The sequence below is a fragment of the Lytechinus pictus genome, chromosome 12, assembly GCF_037042905.1.
Source record: "Lytechinus pictus isolate F3 Inbred chromosome 12, Lp3.0, whole genome shotgun sequence".
Classification (NCBI taxonomy): Eukaryota; Metazoa; Echinodermata; class Echinoidea; order Temnopleuroida; family Toxopneustidae; genus Lytechinus; species Lytechinus pictus.
In genome coordinates, this window is record NC_087256.1 from 30,799,432 (window position 1) to 30,821,184 (window position 21,753).

General features: G+C 36.7%; 1 protein-coding gene across 5 annotated transcripts in view; it reads left to right on the forward strand.

Annotated features, from left to right (window-relative positions):
* The window catches only part of LOC129272785 (dynactin subunit 1-like), a 48,592-nt gene extending 27,128 nt beyond the window's left edge, over positions 1-21,464 (forward strand). For 4 of the 5 annotated variants that reach the window (XM_064107604.1, XM_064107600.1, XM_064107602.1 and 1 more), the window contains 12 exons: positions 6,088-6,192; positions 7,802-7,993; positions 9,350-9,466; positions 10,434-10,533; positions 11,404-11,489; positions 13,478-13,605; positions 14,421-14,535; positions 14,950-15,135; positions 16,475-16,558; positions 17,461-17,547; positions 18,230-18,332; positions 20,146-21,409. In XM_064107604.1, the coding sequence (XP_063963674.1) occupies positions 6,088-6,192; positions 7,802-7,993; positions 9,350-9,466; positions 10,434-10,533; positions 11,404-11,489; positions 13,478-13,605; positions 14,421-14,535; positions 14,950-15,135; positions 16,475-16,558; positions 17,461-17,547; positions 18,230-18,332; positions 20,146-20,258 (1,416 nt within the window). In that variant the 3' untranslated portion in view covers positions 20,259-21,409. Of the gene's footprint in view, positions 1-6,087; positions 6,193-7,801; positions 7,994-9,349; positions 9,467-10,433; positions 10,534-11,403; positions 11,490-13,477; positions 13,606-14,420; positions 14,536-14,949; positions 15,136-16,474; positions 16,559-17,460; positions 17,548-18,229; positions 18,333-20,145 lie in introns of all 5 variants that reach the window. The other variant, XM_064107601.1, reaches the window with a different exon arrangement.
* The last annotated feature ends 289 nt before the right edge of the window (positions 21,465-21,753 follow it).

Below are 21,753 nucleotides of genomic sequence, written 5' to 3' on the forward strand. Positions count from 1 at the left end.
ATTGGTTTTAAGGATCAAGTAGTACATTGGACCAAGTTACAGGGAAAGCCAGTGGTCTGGAATGTCCAAAAATCTAAGATGGCTTCAAAAAATTGAATCTAAAATGGTTGCTGATACCTAAAGCGGACATAGCTCATTTCATATTGGCCTGGAGGATGATATTTTGGTGTCTAAATCATTGGTTTCAAGAGTCTAACAATATTAGTACAAGTTACAATGACAGTCAGGTGTATTCGAAAATCCAATATGCCTTCCAAAAACTATTCTAAAATGGCTGCTGAGACTTAAAAGTGGAATAGCTCCTTTTATATTCACCTGTGAGATATGATTTTGGTGTCTAAACCATAGTTTCAAAAGTGAAATAATAAATTAGGACATAGTTTGTTCAATATCTGTCTGGGGAATATGATTTTGATGTCTAAACCATCATCATAAAACCATGGTTTAATGCATTAGAACAAGTTACAAGGACAACCAATGGACTGGTATGTTAACAAATCCAAGATGGCCTCCAAAATGGGGTCTAAATTGACTGTTGTTACTTCGAAATGGACATATAATTCATTAATAATACACATTGGGGATATGATTTTGGTGTCTACCACTGGCGTAAATCCGTGTTGAGGGGTGGGGGGGATGACTGAAATATTTTGGCATTTTTTTTGCAATCATGTTTTTAGATATGCAAGGAATTGTAATTGATATGTCCACAGTGGCGTACCGTGGGTCACGGCATTGTGGGGGCACCAGCAAAATCTTTGAATCACTGAGTGAGCGCGCGAAGCGCGCTCAGTTGCTAGTTATTCTGACCTAATAGAGACATTTTAAGGACAATGTCATTGAACGGATATGTATCTCACTGATCAAATTATGCGAGCGCGAAGCGCGAGCTGAATTTTTTTAATATTCACACCTAAAAAGGGACATTATAATCAAATTTGCGTAATCATGATAGTTACCTGTCTCGCTAAACAATGCGAGCGCGAAGCGCGAGCTGAAATTTTCGTATATTTTGACCCCAAACAGCGAGATTTTAAGGAATATATTTTAGGAATCCATTAAGCAGGGGCGGATCCAGCTTTTTATAAAGGGGGGGGTTGGGGTGGTATGCTAGGGAGCGTAGCGACCGAGTCCAAGCGAGCGGAGCGAGCGAGGGGGGAGGGTGTGGGAGGGGGTGTCCCCCCTCCCACAGTAGGGAAAATTTTTGAAAATCTGTGTGTGAAAATGGCGTTTTCTAAAATTACAAGTTAAAAAAAAAAGATAAGATTTAAAAATATGGTCCCCGGATTTTTTTTTTGGGGGGGTTGCAACCCCCCCAACCCCCCCCTCTAGATCCGCTTCTGTTAAGAGTATGCATATCTCACCATAGTCATCTAATGCGAGTGCCAAGCGCTTGCTGATTTTAGTAGAATTACATCTGAACACATGAAACACTTTTTGTAGTCATTGCAATCATGATTATCATACGCATCTCACTAATCAAATATTGCGAGCGTGAGCCGCGAGCAGAAAATTTAGATAAGTTAGATAATTCAGACCTGAAGTGGGGCATTCTAAGGTTTCTTTGTAGGAATTAACTTGGACCATACGTATTTCATTAACCAAATGATGCGAGTGCGAAGCGCGAGCTGAAAATTTTTGATATTCATATCAGAAAAAGGGACATTTTAAGGACTGATTTTAGGAATTCATGAAGAGCAGACATATCTCACCAATCCACTAATGCGAACGTAATCACGGACAGGAAATGTTTTTATATATACGAAGACCTTAACATGGGGCAATCACTTTTTGAGTCATGTAAAAGAAGCATAGGCCTATGTCACTACATAAAACAATGATAACTCAAGTGCTAGGAAATATATTTGGTTTATATTGACTTGAAAACGGGATGTTTTAGTACAACAGGATTATCGTTGAACAGACAATGCGAGCACAAGGAACAATGAAGACGTAGGCCCTGGGCAAATTATGTTTCATAAAGTTATGATAAAAATGTTTCTTATGTAATGTAACATAACATAATTATAATATAATATAACATTATAATGAATAATACTTTCTTCTTTCCCACTACGTTTCTTTTCCTTTCTCCCTCTTTTCTCTTTTTCCCCATTTCCCCGGGTTTTTTTTGGTCAGCCGATGGGGGGAGCATGTGCCTCCCATGCCCCCCCCCCCCGTAGTTACGCCACTGTATGTCCATATGGCAAATACCCCTCCAATATTATTATTTTTTTTACCCCATGATGGTTTAATGGTTTTATTAGAGATTACATTAAATTTTTTTTGACATTCCATCTTAATCCCTTCCCAAAGACCCCAACATTGATGAATTGGAAGAAACGGGGGTTTCTCTTCAATGTTATGATAAGGACATAAGTATTTCGTTTGGAAATGGTGAACTGGCTCTTTATTTGCATTTTATGATTCAATAATATTGTTTTATTTGTTAAGCGGTATTTTAGGAAGAATTTTCACCAATAAAACAATTATCTCTTGTGATTTTTTTTTATTTCTTTCGTAAAAAGTGGGGGGGATGATTGTACAGGCCATCCCCCCCTCCTCGAAAAGTGGGGGGGATATATCCCCCCCATCCCCCCCGGGATTTACGCCAGTGGTGTCTACACTAGTGTTTCAAGGGTCAACTAATACTGTACATTGTGTCAAGTTGAATAAACAGTCAGGTGTCAATATTGTGTCCAAAAATTCAAAGATTGTTTGAAAAATGGGGGTTTTAATGTTACTTAAAAGTGGACATAGTACATTAAAAAAATACTCCTGGGGATGTTATGTGTTCTACATTAGGATTTCAAGGATCAAATGATGCGTTGGGACTGGTTACAATGATGTATAGTTGTCCATTTTGCCTGAAAATCCAAGATGGCTTCAATGAATGGGTTAAAAAACTAACCATCCTTGTTACTTGTCCTAATGTAATAGTGGACCCTTCATACCACAGTGTAGACACCAAAATTGTTTCTCACAGGTTGTATGAACTCTGATAATTTTTGAGTGATAGAAGTCATTTTAGATGCCATTTTGGTCACCCTCTTGGATTTTTAGGCAATTTGGACAACTGGATATCATTGTAAGTCTAAACGTATTTTTCGAAACTTTAAACCAAAGTTTGAACACCAAAATCATTTTTCCTTGGTTGACTTTCAATGAACTATGTCAATTTTTAAGCAACAGACTCCAATTAAACCCCGATTGTTTGAAGCCATCTTGGATGTTTAGACATATTGGATTACTCACTGTCCTTGTAACTTGTTCCATGTCATGATGTATTTACTGACTTTTAAAACCATGGTTTAGATATCAAAATAATATGCCATTGGCAGATATTACACGAAATATGTCAATTTTTTTGTAACAGGGCTATTCTATAATCCATTTTTGGAAGCCACCTTGGATTTTTGTCATACTTGACCACTGACTGTTCTTGTAACTTGTCCTAATGTATAGTTTGACACATTTCACCATGGCATAAACTTATTCCAGGATATTAAACAAACTACGTTTTTAAATGCAGCAACAACAATTTTGGACTCCATTTTGGAAGCCATCTTGGATTTTTTTTTAATATACTGGACAACTGACTGTCCGTGTAACTTGTCATAGTGTATTACTTGACCATTGAAACCGTGGTCTAGACACCAAATCATATATCCCAGACGGATATGAAATAAGCTATGTCCATTTATATATCAACAGCCATTTCAAACTCCATTTTCTCAGGGTCTTGGACACATCAGACCACTGGCTGTCCTTGTAACTAGTCACAATATACTACTTCACCCTTAAAACCATTGCATAGAAACCCCATTAAGCCACTGAAATTAGATGTCATTTGGTTGTCATGGCAATGGCATAAGTTATTTGTATATCAACAGCAAACATAATGCTTTGCACTCTAAAATTAGGGGAAATTTATGACAAAATGCAGATTCTAAACTGTTTTTCGATCAAATTTGGTACTTTATACGGGAAAAAAGGAGTCATTGCCATGGCAACGGGCTATATGTAACAGTGATATTTATCATTAAATTCAAGCATTACCAAGGCAACCTCAAATTTTATCATTCTAATGAACTAATGCGAACCACTGTAATCTTTGTTCAAAATTAATTGACTGGGTCAAACCTTGAGTTAATAGATTGCATTTTCCACCTGTCCATTATCATGTCAACCATGTTATTTTTTTCAAATTAGATGTTATTTGGTTGCCATGACAATGGCTTAAGATGTAATTTGAATGTTAACAGGAAACATATCCACTCTTACCCTAAAATTAGGGGAAATGAAAGGAAAAAATCTGATTCTACAGATTTTCTGATCAAAACTGGTACTTTTCTTGGGGAAATGAGTAGTTGCTATGGCAACAGGTCATTTGCAACGTTGATGTTTATCGAATTCAAGTATTACCAAGGCAACATCAATGTTTATCATTCTAATTAGTTCATGCAGAACACTCATTGTATTGTTTCCCCTAGATTAATTGAGGTCAATCCTGATGCATACAGTGATGCACATCAAGTGAATTTTCATTTTTTTTCACCTGTCCATATCCTTGTCATCCATGTTTTTTTTTTATTAGATGTTATCTGGTTGCCATGGCAATGGCTTAAGATGTTATATTTATAAATTTAGTCACAAATATATCTCGATTAGTACCTTAAAATTATTGAAAATGGAAAGATGATCATACATGTCTGTATTCTACATTCTTATCAATATTTTTACCTTTCTAGAGGGAAATAAGCTGTTGCCATGGCAACGGGCCCTTTGCAACATTCGTTTTTTTTAATTTAATTCAAGCATTACCAAGGCAACATAATGTTTTATCTTTATAAAGAACTCCTGCAGAACACTTTCTGTATTTTTTGTTCAAATGAGGGGGTCAAAACTTAAGCTTACAGATTAAGTCATTTCCAGTTGTATTTTCCACCTGTCCATTGTCTTGTTAACCATGTTATTTTTGTAAATTGATGTTATTTGGTTGCCATGGCAATGGCTTGAGATGCAGTTTATACATTGAGCAACCAAAATATCATTGTTTAACACTGTAAAATTAGGGGAAATTAAAGATAAATCCTATTCTACAACGTTTTTTTAATCAAATTTTTTATTTTTCTGGGGAAAAACAAGTCGTTGCCATGGCAACGGACCAATTGGAACTATCTTGTTAATTTTGAATGTTTCTAAATTTTATATATATTCAATTGGGAACTTGAAAATTATCATTTTGGTCATCTATATCATGTTTATTTACCATTTACATGGGAATGTATGTCATTTTTGAGAAATTAATCCGTTGCCATGGCAACGGCCGAAAATGGCATTTTAAAATTTACCTCCCACCTTTAAAATAAATCTTACGGCATATACTAATACTTGTGAAAGTTTCATGCTTTAGTCAAAATTTGCACAATTGTTCGGCTAATCCGCTCTACTATTTGTAGGTATACCAAGTATCCCTGATCATGTGATATGTATTTCAGTTCACAAGGGGATTAAGAGTTATTTTAGGTCAATAAACTTGAAAAATTAACCTTAAGTAAAAGATTTTGAATTTGCTGTAGATTTTAAAGTTCACAGCCTAAAAAGATAAACCTTCTTATATGCTTTTCACACTGCACATTTTCCCGAGGTTAAGCTTAGCCCACCTTGGTTTCACACTACGTTTTAGCAAAGTGGGCTCGCACGATAAATCGCACAGTACTCTCTGGCCCTGCAAAAAAGCAGGGTTAGTGGGCTTATTGCAGTGCTAAGAGATGCAGTGTGAAACGAAACAGGGCTAAGGAAAGGTGGAGCTAAGCATTAGCCAATACCAGGAGTCAAAATTGCACGTTAATCACGCTCTGTGTGGCAAAATCATCAATATTCATGAGCTGTGCGATAGTCCGGGTTTAAGGCGTTAACCTCGGCTAAGCAAATAGTATTGGGTTAAGAAAGACAGTGTGAAACCAAAAAAAGATAGTATGGGGTTAAGGATAGTCTGGGGTTAAGGATAGTATGGGGTTAAGGAAATGCAGTGTGAAAAGCATATTGAGGCTGACCATCTTCTATTGTACTCACCATACGTAGGTGGATGCTGCACTAGGAGCAGAGGAGATGGTGGAGAGTCTGACTGAAAAGAATCTTGAGATGGAAGAGAAGTTCCAGGAACTAGAGGCCACCATGGCTGATCTCGTAAGTAGACCTTGGACCCGTCTTACAAAGAGTTACGATTGATCTGATCAACCCCAACTTTTTGGAAATCCATCAATGTCATACCTTTTTCCACAGGAAATTTGTACAATGTCCTTTGTAAACGAAGAGAATTACACTAAATTTTCAAGAAAATGATGGATGTATGAATATGCAGCATACATGTACATGTATCTGGAAAATATTTTGAACAAACCTGGGCCCCGTCTTACAAAGAATTGTGATTGATCCGATAACCAACAATGAATTGCCAGCAACATCAACATCTAAAATGCATGTTTATTCAAAATATTTTCTAGATATGATGTATATTCATACATTCATTGTTTTCTTGACAATTCAGTATGCTTATCTTTGTTTACAAGTACATTGTGCAAATTTCCTGTAGAACAAATTATGACATTAAAGGATTTCCATATAGTAGAGGTTGATCAGATCAATCGTAACTCTTTGTAAGATGGAGCCCAGGTGGATGTTTCATAAAGCTGTTCTTAAATTACTTAACACACGACTGGTAACCCTTTCTCAGCTGTGTGTTGTATCCTGTGTACCTGACTTAGCACCTAAGAACATGTTTCAGTCATGCGTAAAGTCACGCTTAACTTAGTGAAGAGCTTCATGAAATACCCATGAGTACAGGGGGATGTTTCATAAAGCTGTTTGTAAGTTATGAGCGACTCTAAGAATGACTGGTGATCCTTTCTTATGGTAAATGATATTCGTAACTATTTAGCGCGTAAGAAAGGATCACCACTCGTTCTTCGTATGGTAAATGATATTCACCATTAAGTCGGTGATTATTTAGCGCGTAAGAAAGGTTCACCAGTTCTTCAAGTCCCTCTTAACTTACGTAGAGCTTTATGAAAGACCCAACAGTTACTCAACTCAATACTTGACTCAGAAAACTAAGTATCTGAATTTTGCTTGGCAAAAATGCTTGGCTGATTTAGGTATTAAATTCACGAATTACCTTACTTTACCTTACCGCTGTTCCTTGTCTTTAAAGGGGTTGGGTGTCATGGTTTTCCATCTGTCTCTGTCCAGTGCTATCTTGCAGCATTCATTTATCTTTCTGCCTGTCATCTCTTCAATATTTCCAAGCCAGCTTTTCCTTTTACATCCCCTTCCTCTTTTGCCTTCAATTTTTCCCTCCATGATTTTCTTTGACAAAGATTCATGTCTTCTAGTATGGCCATGATATGAGAGTTTTTTTTATTTTATTGATATCAATAGTTCTTTCCGTGTGAGATCCATTAGTTTCAGGACATCATCGTTTGATTTCCTTTCCTTCTATGATATCCTGCACATTCTGCGATAGGACCACATTTCGAAGGCCTCTATTTTCTTTTCCATACACTGTACATGAGTTTAATGTCCATGTCTCACTGCCGTACATGAAGATGGACCACACATAGCATTTGATGAGGCGTAATCGTGTGTTACTGTATATTCCGGTTGGTGAGAATTAGGCTAAGTAAGGCTAAGAGGGAGACTTGGCCAACTAATTCAGAAATCTCATTGGTAGTTTCACTGTGTTGTGAGTTCAGTTCCCCTGGGTGTAAAGAGTCATCACCTCTCTTCCATGTAACAGGAAGCGATGAATGATATGAACGAGGAGCTCCAGGAGAACGCGAGGGAGACAGAGATGGAGCTGAGGGAGGAGCTCGACATGTCCAAGAGCCAGATCTCTCAATATCAACTCAAGATAAATCAATTCCAGGAGAACATCCAAGATCACCAGGTGACCATAGCCAAGTTCAGGGAGCTCACTGCTTCTCTTCAGGTAAGGCTCCTCATGAATATTTCAGTGTATTTGAGGAGCTCAGTTGCAAAAGGGGTTAGGTCCATTTTTCATGAATTTTGTTTTCTGTCTCAAAACCTATAGATTTTTAGTCGCTCTGATGAGACCAAAGAAAATTTGAAATTCACATTAAAACGCGAATGAAAATGGCAAAGAAAAATCAATTTTTTATTCTAAAGAGATTGGATTCATTTCAGTTTGCTTGCAAAAGGGGTTAGGTCCACAATGATAATTTTTGAAAAAATATATAGAAAAAATTGAAGACATGTAGATTTCTTTTATACCCAATTTTATGTTCACATGATAGGGTAGTACATCATGACAATTTAGTTTCTCATAAGAATATTGCAATAAGTGGGAATAAAAAACAGGATTTTTCTCGGAATGGTCCAAAGTGGACCTAACCCCTTTTGCAACCGAACTCTTCATTTGTAGGTAGATTGTTCATATTCAATATTCAATATTCATAGGTCGTAGCCTGAGATCATCGCACCAGCATCTTCTTAAGACTCCCAAACACATGTAGCCTATGGTGAGCGGGCTTTCTCTGCCGCAGGCACCTTCTCTTAGGAATAATTTGCCATTGAATTCAAGAATTATATCATCACTGGAGACTTTCAAATCTAAGCTGAAGTGTTATCTTTTCTAACAGTATTAGTTATTGGTACTTTGACACTCATCCAAACTATCTTATTCTTTCTTTTCTTGTGCGCCTCGGAATAGAATGTTTCTAGATAGATGGCGCCATAGAAATGCCTATTATTATTATCATTAATATTTCATGTTCTGGATCTGAAACCTCTTATTGTATGTATTTACTCGGTCCCTAGCCATTAATGATGCATTTTGTCTAAGCACTACAAGTGTCAAAACATAATTGATGCAAACACTCTGCTGGCCATAATTTTGGGACAGTCTCTAATAAAATATACATCTGACCTCTTATAAATGGGACCTCTTGAAACGATTTTTGTCTTTTTTAGTTCCTACGAAAACTTGTAATTCTCTGAAAGTATCATAACTTGAGCAGATTACGCAGTGAAGTTAAAGATTGTAGAAAACTTGAGGGTCAGACCTACAAAAAAGTTTGATTATTTTCTGGATTTGCCGTAGAATTCTCATCAGTATCCTTAAGCTGTGTGCGCTATGAACGCCTAGCTTAGCCGGGTAATATAGGAGCGCCTTGAGCACCTAACAAGGTGGATATGTGCGCAATATAAATACCCTATATTATTATTATTAATATGACACCATCTTCTCTCGTCCATCTGTTCACAATGCTTTGTGATCTTTTAACAAGAACAAATGCTCACTGATGTTTTTTAATTTTTGCTCCAGGAGAAGAATCGTGATTTGCTGAACCAGACCCAGTCTAGCGAAGCCGATAACTCACCATCCGAGGCTCCTGCGTATGACTTCACTACCAAGTTTACTGAAGCAAAGGTGCAGTCTAAGGTAAGAAGGTAGAACTCTTGATGATGCTCTTCACTTCAGTCAATCATTCAAGATGGTGTCTGATGCTTAAAGGGGAATCCAACCCAAATAAAAACTTGTTTTTATAAGAAAAAGAAAAATCAGACAAGTTGATAGGTGAAAGTTTGAACAACATTGGACAAACACCAAGAAAGTTATGAATTTTTAAAAGTTGTAAATATTGGTAATCACTATACTCATGGAGACTTCAAATTGGCTGCATATGGGATGTCATAGTGATGTAAGGCAAGGACTACTCTTCCATGTACTCCAATACATATTATGGCTAAAATGTCATTTTTCCCAAATGTTTTACTTCAAATTATATTTTTCTTTCATGAGGACATTAAACAATATACTACCTGGGTTATATTTAGATTACTGCCCCAGGGGAATGGGTACTTAGGAGAAAACCACAAATCCCTGATAATAAAGTACATGGCCTATGGGAAAGTTGTCCTTGCCCCTTGTCATAATTTACTTACCCAGTTGCCAATTTGAAATGTACCTACTATTAGTGATCTCAATTTTAAAGCAGCTACATGTATAACTTTCTTATTGCTTGTCCGATTTCTTTCAAACTTTCACCATTCTGTTTGATTTATTCTTCTCCTTCCCAACAAAACATTTTATGGCCAAGGCTGGATTCCCCTTTAATCATTGTTTGAATGTAAGAGATCACATACAGGTATGTTTATTGTCAGAAAATTATCTGACCAAATTTCATAAAAAACTGTTTCCAACCATTATTCATTTTCAACCTATTAACCCCTCTACAGTGTCCCAGTTAACTGATGTGGGTACCATTGTGTGCGATTCTTGTAAAAATGTAAACAAGATATTCGTTAATTTATTAAGCAATATGTTTCCTTTTTTTTTCTCCCTCCCCCCCCCCTCACGTCCCCTCTGTCTCTCTTTCCCCACCTTATGTATATCCTATCTCTCTCAGACTATTGAGGTTGAGCTTCGTAAGTTGGACGTGAACCAAGCCAACGAGCATATCCGTCTGCTCACATCCTTCATGCCAGACTCATTCCTACGCAGAGGAGGTTAGTATCAAGTTCCAAAGCAAGAAATTGTTTGTATTGTCAATTTTCAGTTGAGGGGCAAATGTCGCAAGTGGATATTAAAAATTAACAGTTAACATTTATTTTCCTCTGTTATTTCAGGGAGCTTGTAATAGCAAGAAACAAATCTATCACTGTGTTACAAAACCTTTAATATTGAAGCTGGATAGTTGAAACAGGTGTAAAGCAGTTCTGATGGGTAAATACCAGGGTAGAAAATTACTTCTGTTAGTGATTTCCTTACGACTGCCTGACGGTTGCAATGTATGCTAATGACTAGGCTCTTAATTTCAAATGCATAGGATCTCTGTTGATTACATGTACATGTTTATGCACTTGATACCTAAGACTCATACATATTTATTCATAACAAAGTTATTTATAATAGTATTGTTTAGGAAGTTGCTTTTTTTTCCAAAGTTTGACAGATTTTATCACTTCATGTATGTATCATTTTAAGATTTTAAATTCATGTACGTATATGTTTATAACCAATGGAAGTGGGGCAGAAGGCATATTGCCACAGTTATTCAGTTAACTATTTCTCCCCCTGGCATTCTAGTGGTTAATTTCTATTCTTATTGTTCATTCTTTGATATTTGAATTGTCTGTATTCTGTATTTAATTTTCATTTTGCCAAATAAAATAATAGCGATAATGATTCTAAAATGCAAACAGTCCTTTTTGGCTTTTGTATGTTTGTATGACGTAAAGATGGGTTTTAATATGGCAAAATGAAATCAAGAATCTAGATATAAACACTTGATATTATATTTAGCTGTTATATACTGGGAGAATAAAACAGAAATGCATGTAAGTGTCAAGAATCATGTGACTATCTTTAACTGTCAGGTGACCATGATTGTGTCCATGTACTGATGTTGGTGTCTCGTATGCTGGCCAAGTCTAAGCTTCTCATCAGTCACATTAAAGATAAGGTATGTAAGATTTAGAGAGGTACGTAGTAAATCGCTTCCATGACATTTGCTCTGGCGACAATTACTCCGCCCTAAATTCCACTCACTAATCGTCTGACCAACTTCAACCCTGGGTTTAACCCTAAACTGACCGGGGGGGGGGGGGGGGGGTTGAATCAACCCCCCCTCAACATTTTCTGCGATCATTCCGCCGTGCGAATTTTTTTGACCGCGCCACTTACAAAGTTTATACTTTCAAGTCTCGCGCATCTTTTGACACCAAATTTGCGACGCCCGGGTACACGGTTCCGAAATTACGCAACATTTCGTAAGTGCATGTCAGACCAAAAATTGTTCCAAAATGTGATTTTGTGTACAAAGTCAATGCAAATTGAGTTTTCTCATCTTATTCATAAAGATATGATTATTTTTGCTTTAAACAGCTGAAATCAATTTGTTTTAGCATAATTATGCTTCAAAAAGGTTGTGCAATAAATTTGGTGGAAAAAACAAAGAAAAACAAAAGGTTGAAAAACAGAGAAATACATAAGAAATTCATAAAACAATAAAATACATAAGAAATTGATTTCCAAACCGAAGTTTTTTTCAATTGCGATTGTTAAGAATGCTTCAAAGAATGTTTTTACCAAAAATGAGCATTCTAGGAGCTTTATATAGTGAATTAGAGCAAAAAGTATGATTTATGCATAAATTAGCATAATTAATTAATATAAAATAAAATCTCATTATTTTGGAAAATTTTACCATACAGCCTTGTAGATTACATCGCACACTACCAGCGTGCAAATTTTTGCGGCGCTCGCGTGATCGGCGGCCGAAATCTCAGGGGGGGGGTTGAATCAACCCCCCCCCCCTGGCCACAGAACAGCCAAAAAAGCCCGGCCTAGTTAGGGTTAACACTATACCCTACCCTAAACCTAACATAAAACCCTACTGCAACCCTAACGCTAACCCTATATCTTAGACAAAATGAAGCCCAGAGCAATTGTCGTAGGAGCAAATTACTTGTCACCTGGTAATCATGTGATTTCATGTTTTTGTCACATGACCGTCTTTGTGGCTATTCTCACATTTTATGATGAATACATGCAAATTCTTGTTGGATGCTTACTGGCATCAAGATTCAAGATATTTGAATACATAGCATAACAATTTTGGGGGTCTTAAAGCTATTAATTGTGCAATGTATAAAATAATGTGGTATTGATTGCAGGATCACAGATACAAATTGAAAATGAACATCCCTTTGTTAGAAACATATTCAAAATTGTTTTCATTCATTCAATAATTTTCTCTAGTTTTTCTTCTTACATACACCTAATACATACAGTCTTGTTTCTTCCGTCAGCACCTTTAACTGAATGGTATCTGATATGTTATTTTTCTAAAATGAATATGCAATATGTTTCATAAAGATCTACATTTTGTTCAGATCGAGGGCCGCCCTGGTGTGTTAGGATTAGTTTCAATATAAAAATTGAATTGAGATTAATCATAAGTTCTTATCTCATAAAGTACAAAATGGAGATCATTCTGAAGTTAAGTTAGCTTCTGAACCTTTAACTATTCCCAATCTCAATTATGGCCTATTCATTTTCTTATCCCGATTCTGGATTTAAAAAAAAAAGAAGGTATTCTGACAAATTCATGTTGGACTTAAGAATATGATTTAAAAAAAAAAAAAAAAAGTGCCATGGATTTTCAATCTTGACTACCAAACTTCTTTATTCGTATTTCAAAGCTACGGTAGATTCAAGCTATCATAGCAGTCAATTATTTAATGCAAGGTTTGAATTTGAATGACAAAATTGTGGGAAAGCTAAAGTACATGTATGAATACCATTTTCCAGTCAGATACAAATTTAGTAGCATGATATTGTGCTGTTGTCACTTAGTGTGGTACTTGAATCCAAACATATTGTACAGATTCTGGAATTTCAATCTTTCAATGTTTAGAATGAAATGTATATGTTTTCTTGTACTCTTAGGCTGATATACCGGAGACGATGAACCGAGAGCAGGTACTTCGTCATAACCACGGGGAGCAGCTCTCTTTCTTCAACTCGCTCACCTTCATGATGCATAAACTGAGGACGATCCTCAACAAGTATCATACGTGAGTCTGTCTGAATTACCACCCCATGATTTTTTTTTTTCAGTGATCAGGAAGAGTGGCGGAACAGGCCGTGTTGCAATCGACAAGGGCACCATGCAATGAAGCTAGTACGCACTGATAAGTTGTCATTCTGTGACAGTCACCATGGTAACAGTCAGATTGGTGTCTCTAGGTCAGTCAAATCTGAGTATTTCACTGAATTTGTCAGAGCTGACAGTTTAATCAGTGCTGACAAACATGTGTGAACACCCCCTTCCCATTCCGTCGGTGAAATTATCGGATTTGATTGGCTGAGAAACGATGGTGTCTGATTGTTACCATGGTAACTGTCATAATAAGACAACTTGCCAGTGCTGACAGTCACAATGAAATAGTCCCCTTATTCAACAGAATAAGACAGTTAATACTGGATAGAGATGGCTTTTTTTATAACATGCAAAACTCCTGTTATATATTGAAAGAATAGTCTTCTGGTGGGTTATCTTAATTCCCCTTTCAATGTGCCCAGGTGCAACCACTGGTAATAGGCTTGCTTATAGTGGGCTTTATCAATACGAGTATGTGTACCTGGAAATGAAATAAAATAAAAAAATAAAAATGTTTCTTATTTTTTCTGGTAATTTTACAACAAACTTTTTGTCAGGGTGAACTTCCCCTTTATTCGTTTCCTCTCTTGAGTAATGATTTGTTGTCAAATCCTGCCCCCCCCTAATTTGTTTTCAAATGCACATTGTGAATTTTTTTAAGGGAAATATGGAAAATTATAACATTTCGAATTTCTATTTTTATTTATTTTTGTGTTTTTTTGCGAATAGTGCCCTTAGTACCTGCAGTGTTGAGCTCTTCTGCAAGATTGGAACCCTTTTCCCCGAGATAGCACCCCATGAACGATGTGTGGATCACATGCTGGATCTCCTGAAAAAGGATCAGGTAAGTTACCAGTCTTCTTTACTATTCAGGAAGCTATCTTGTGTACAGGTGTGACACCTTTAAAAGCAGTGACATTTGGATTTGATGAGACATTTTTTGCAAGTTCTGAGAAAAAGTGACAAATCGTCTTTTTGGGTATTGTATATTTGTTGAAGACACACTAAAAGCTTCCCTGAAGTGCTTTGGCATCAACCCTGATACCTGGGAGGAATCAGCTGAGGACCTTTCTTGCCTGGCACGTCATGGTTAGGGCTAGTGTGTCAGGCAACGTGTCGAGATGTGTGGACCGGTGCTGTAGTTTGAAAGGTTGCAAGTTCTGCTCTTGCTTTGGGCACATTTTATCTTAACAGGTATGCCATTTGACCTTCAACAGATAGCTGATCTCAAAACCACTATTCCTTTCTATCTGTTTAGCTTGATGAGAATGTCTCCATGGAATCCCTGGAGCGAGCCATTGAGTACCTGGAGCATCTCTACAGCGTTCATCTTCTCCAGGAGGAGATCAATACTACTACCCTCATGGCGAACCATATTTCTTTCATGTCATCTGGATCCGACTGTGTCGCCCTCGAGGTCAAGAAACTAAGAGTTCTCATGCAGGTGAATAGTCTGATAATATGAACATCTTCCAAGACTCAGGTTTCAAAAAAAAATTCCTACTAAAAGAAAATTTTGGTGATGGGTAAAGAACAAACGGAGAAATGTGGTGACTGCAGATACAGTGGTGCACCAATGACATAAATTTATCACAGGATAATTGCTGCATGTAGGAGTAGATGTACCTAGCAACTAATAAAATTCTAGAATTGCAAAGGTGTAATTGCGATGGGAATGTTATGCTTGACCTGACATCAGTTCTGGGGGCCATTTCATAAAGCTGTTCGTAAGTTAAGAGTGACTTTAAGAACGACTGGTGATCCTTTCTTGTATTAAATGATATTCACAATTAAATGTTCATTGGTGATTATTTAGCGAGTAAGAAAGATTCACCAGTCGTTCTTAAAGACACTTTTAACTTACGAACATCTTTATGAAACACCCACCAGGACTGTTACTATTGTAATTTTTAATTTGATTTCATTTGATTTATCAACAATAAGAGGAGAGAAACTAGAAATGAAAATGAAAAGAGTAGCTGTACAGTTTGGTGGATACTGAAAACCCACATTTCAGAATCCTTGCACAGACCGTGTGACGACGTCACTCCTTGGTGCTAATCCTGAGGGATAGGTCTACAACAGTGTACTTCACGCCCTGCATTAGTCTCCTTTTCTAAATGATTACAATGCTACAACTTTTCACTGCTAGTTCTACAGCTTAATCTTTATTCTCCCTGAACTTGTGATTCTGTTTCCAGTTAAATATTAAAAAAAACTTCCATTCTCACTCTCGCCGCGTGCTACCATGGAAAAAGTTGTCAACCCACAAGTGGAAAACTATCCCTCTCGTAATGGATATTAGTGGTGCATATTGTGAAATGCTTTAAAGCAGAAACGAACCTACAGCCTGAATAGCATCACCTTTCCTGCCTTAAATCCTCAACTACTATCATCTGGCCAGGTCCCTTACCCATAATGCATCATTCTGAGCAGTGTAGTCTTGTTATACAGACCCACCTGAATGATAACATGCTAATTCACTACTTGATATATTCTTACTGCAGTAATTATGCTACCAAGTAGCTAAACAAGTAATTTCTTCTCAAATAACATTTAACTTTCTCTATGCAAATTAAATTTAAAGGCTATTCATACTCTGTATTATTGATAGTTATCTCAAAAGCTAGATTTAAGACTAACTATAACAAACAAACAATTAAAGACTGCACACAGCGTTGATCAGTTCACTCCCCCTTCTGTTGGTTTTCCAGTTCATTCACAATGGTACATGTATATCATATTGCTATTTCTTTATGTACATGTATGTATCTTTTACACAGGCCAATCAAGAGACGGCTGATTTCTCAATCTTGATGCGTGATATGGAGAGTACTAACACAGATCTCAAACAGTTTGCAAGAATGGTAAGAGCTTAGTCCCCTATCAGATCTTGCCCTAAGCCCAGAGTGAAGTCTAATGTAGGCCCGGATCAAGTTGGATCAGACACAAGGGCCTGTATTCTGAAGTCTGATTTTACTTAGGTCAGGGTCTTACTTTGTGCTCAAATTATGGGAATCCAAAAATGCCAGGTTTGCTTACAATGTTTTTTCTCATGTTTGATTTTCTCTTTTCTCTTGCTTTAATGGTGAGAAAAACAATTTTCATATTATTTCCTGAAAGCTATGAGTCAAATGAGTTGATAAATTAAACTTGTACTGTTACAAATTAGTGTAAAAATTGGCTATTCATAGTTAATAACTTTAGACCAAAGTTTAGTTTAAACTTGAGTTCAGAATATGGGCCAATAGGTTTTAAGGGACCAACTATTGAGTACAAACAAACAATACGAGCCCTGAAATAGTATCATATCCAACTAGGGTGGATCTACCACTGTAATACATGAAATATCAACAGAATTTTATTTGACTTTGACTTATTCATTAATTTTTATCATACATTTAATTTTCACTTCAGTGGTCATTGCTCCACGACTCTAAAAATTTCAGACAGGCTCTTAATGTAATTATCACCACCATCAATACCATTATCACTATCATCACCATCCTCCCCATCATCACCATTACCACCACCATTATCATCATCATCATCATTATCATCATCATCCCCATCATCACCATTACCACCACCATTATCATCATCATCATCGTCATCATCATCATTATTATCATTATCACCATTATCATCATAATCATCATCCTCATCACTTTTATCATTATCACCACCACCACCATCATCATCAATTATTACCATAAGAGAAACGTTTCTTTAATTTATAACCTCTCTCACTGTCATTTTATTTTTTTAGATTCGTCGACGTCTACCAAGCCAAGCTTTGGAGTCTACTATGGATGGTCCCAGTCCAGGCCCAACTTCAATCTCCTATGGTGTTGATGTAAGTCATAACATTTTCTTTCATTCCTTTGTGCATCAATCAATTATTCCTCATTTCATACTTGGTCACAATTCATCCAGAGATACGTAGGATGCGTAAGGAGAGTGGCCTTACTGAATATTCTGTACATTCTATTCTTAAGCACATAGAAGATCTCCGTCCATATGATATATACAGGTAAGTTTGCATGTGTACATTCTGGGAACTTTCTTTATGGTTTTTATATAAATTCCCTTTTGTAGCTATCGATAAGCAATGCAATCAGTTGAACTTTAATTTCTCTTGTGCATGGAGAAGTCCATACATTACGTCTGTAGCATACATGTATTTCTTTGTATCCATTATTTTAATGTTTCTTTTTGTATAAACAGGGAAATCTGAATTGCATATGGCTTGGAACTTGATAACTATATTTCAGGGCCATCTAATGTAAAAGTTCAACAGTTCGATCTATGGTTATTCCATGTAAATCCATGGGAACAATGTTCAAAGGGACACAATGATTGCAAACATTGATTACACTGCTTTATGGTTCAGCCCTGAGTACAGTATGTCTATCATAATAAGAATTTTCAATTGAAACCAAACAAAAGAAATTGACATAGAAGAGCATCAGTAAATACACTTATTTTTTTTTATGAACATGTTTTCATGGTGTCACTCTGATCATTGTTTATTGCAGGTTCAAAACTCGCTGTATGAGAGTGCTGATCTTATGGTGAAGGTGGTAACCGCTTTGAAGGACTGCGGACACCACGCCATGAAGCATGCTAGCTCTCTTGCAGGTAAGGTTATCTCTTTGACAATATTAGATTGGGTGACTGATGTGGTGATGGCCTATTGAGTTCTGGTTTTGACTGGGTTTCACCGGTTTTGACGGGGAATTTAATGGTTAGTGCTGGTTATTGATGGTATGTGATTGATTGTATCTGCTGCGAAGGACTGCGGACGCCACCTCATGAAGCATGCCAGCCCTCTTGCAGGTTGAGTGTTATAATTCTTGCATCTCTTTGAAAATATGAGTTTGGCTTGGGTGACCAATTGACTGGATGATGTGCTGGTCTATTGAGATCTGGTTCTGACTGGTTGTGACAGGTTCTGACTGATTGTCATTGCTGGTATGTTATTGATTGTATCTGCTTTGAAGAACCACAGACAAGTCTTGAAGCACACCAGCTGTTTCAAAGTTAGATTAAGTGATGAGAAGAGCATTGGTAACCGATGTGGAAGGTGGTTTGATGATGACTGATGGAAGTCTGGTTATGACTGGTTGTTTAATATATGATAGTTGGTATTGCCCGTATGTGATCTGTTGTATCAGGGGCTCGTCTTACAAAGAGTTACGATTGATCCGATCAATCGTAACTCTATGGAAATCCATCAGTGTCATAATTTTTCCACAGAAAATTTGCACAATGTCCTCTGTAAACAAAAAGAAGCACAGTGAATTTTCAAGAAAACAATGAATGCATGAATATACATCATAGTTAGAAAATATTTTGAACAAATATGTAATTTAGATGTTGACGTTGCTTGCTGTCCATAGTTGTGATTGATCGGATCAATCGTAACTCTTTGTAAGACGGGGCCCTGCTCTGAAGGGCCTTGGTCACCAAGTCCTAAAGCATACCTGCTCTCAATTTGATAAGGTTATTCACTGCAGTCCATATTCTGAAATCGGGTTTAATTTGAAATTTGGTCTTAAGATGTGGTTTAACTATGGATAGCCAATTGTATAAAAAAAATCTAATACAGTACAGGTTCAACGTAGCATCTGATTCGTTGCTGGAATCATTTAGACCTGTCTCGGAATGATGACTCAATTTTTTTTTCACCATTTAAGCATATAAGGAAAGAGCAAAGTAAATGTAAGAAATACACAGTGCAAACAAAATGTTGACATTTTCAGCTTCCCATAACTTTAGCACATAGTTAGATCGTGGTCTAAGGTAAATTGGACTTCAGAATACGGGCCTGTAGGTGTATCCCACAATGCTGTATGAGCTGATATCTATAGTGGTCCAACACTAGAATCCTCTTACACAAAGCTTAGCAACCGATCTATTGATTGTATAATTGATTTTTAAGATTGTTTGTATACTCTGGTCAATGCAATCAATCATAAAAATGGTTCCTACCATCAATTCCTAAGTGACATGTTGCAGGACCAAGAATTATGACACAATGCTTAGGTGATTTCTGTTGATGTGCAGGATGCATTAAACAGAGTGGTGTGGTGTCTTGGGAAAATGGTAGTTGATGCTGTTTTTAGTTTGCGACATGTATGTGATTCATTGTATCTATATTGAGAGACTTTGGTCATCTTGCTGTGAAACATGCCAGCTAAACCCACAAGATACACTGTGAGCTGTCCCAATGTACCTTGTAAGTACTGAATAGTACTGGTTATAACTGGTTTCTTGGCCAGTTTTTCTGGTATCTAACATGCTATGTACTAGCAGTATGCATTCATGCTTGCTCAGTGTAGCCATAAGAGACATTAATTTAAAAAAAAGATGATGAATATACATGTACTTGCATGGATCTTTTGAAAAAGTGAAGTATGTGTATTAGTGGATTGAATTTGATTGTACACAGACGAGGCAGTGAAGAACAAAAACAAGTCCGATGAAGAGGAGGCCAAAGGTCGGATAAGTAGCCAATCAGAGCATTCTTTGCATCATGGAATGTTGGCATGCGTACCTTATTAACCAATCACCTTCCACCTATCTATACGATTGAATGATTTATGCTCTGGTGACCATTCCTCGGGGTGAATATTGGATATTTGCTAAAAGTCAAACTAAAAATTGGATTTGACACTACCCTTCTAACCCTTACCATAATGGTTTAATCGCAAATCATCTGGATGTTTTAAATACATACATGTAGACCCCATTGCATGAACTTGCATGGAGTCCTTGGTGGCTGTTGATCAGCGTTACCATGGTAGTTATCATTAGATGGCAAAGTTACCATAATAGGAATTTTTCTGCAACAGGGCCCAGATCTAGATCTTGCAGTTTGCACTGTCTTCACATTAGCCCTTTTTTTACTGGTCCAACCTGTTTCTCACGTCGGACCTGTAGATACCCAGCTTTTCAATTTTTTTTTAATCTTTCAATATTTATTGAATATATAAATCAACATCAACAAGTTTTCCATTTTTTACTGGTCCAAACTTAAAATTTACTGGTCCCCCAAAATAAAGAAAATCATAAAAAAGACTTGAATTTATTTTGCTGTCTTTTATTGCTTATTGTTACCTCCCCCCCCCCCCCTAAAAAAATAGGGCAAATTACACACACACACACACACAACATAATTCATGAGAGCCAGCTACTGGCCCGACAACAATTTTGACTGGTCTGGGACCGTCAGACCAGTGCCAGTGTCATGCAGTGAGTTTGCACTGGCTGAGAATTGTGAAGTGATAGGAGAAGAAGACCCTATTGTCATGTTACACCAGCAAAACCGACTGCAAACCAACTAAACGTATCACATTGTTTCCAATGACAGTCGATCAGTCGGTCTCGGGTCAGTTTCATTGGTGTGACTCTACCATTAAACCGATTTCAATATCAACCATCATCTCAACTTGAAAAGCTGAAATCAAACCTTATAATCGTGTCATTGACACTCTTAAACTTTGTCTGAATTTGAAACAAAATCTTGAAAATTATGTTTAGATCAGACTCGTACCCGCCAACCAGTAAGATAATTTTAAAGCAAAATTAATATATTTGAAGGATGTGCAGTATACTTTAAGTGTGTAAAGATTTTTTTTTTTTAAGGATTTTTCATTTTAAAATGTTGACAGGTGCATGTACAGTGTATGAGATCTTAACGTGTATCTGAACTTAAATATAAAAACAAAATTCACTGTTGTAAACTGTTTGGAGTGAATGTTTCATTTTAATTTTCAACGTCTATTTGTGTCAAAATGAGAAATGAATCCTGGAAGAAATGTTCACCAGAGCAAAGGTCATGTCAACTATCCATAGAGATACCAGAGCCACTAACACTAACCCCTTTTTACAAGCTCTTTTTCTCTTTTAATAGAAAGTTCAGTATTTACAAAGTGATGTATTGTTAACATTCTATTGTACTCTAGGAAATTTTTCTAATTTTATTTTCATTGGTTACAAATACATTTTTATTTTTGTAATCTAAAAAGTTTAAGTCAATGCTGGTTTACTTTCTTTA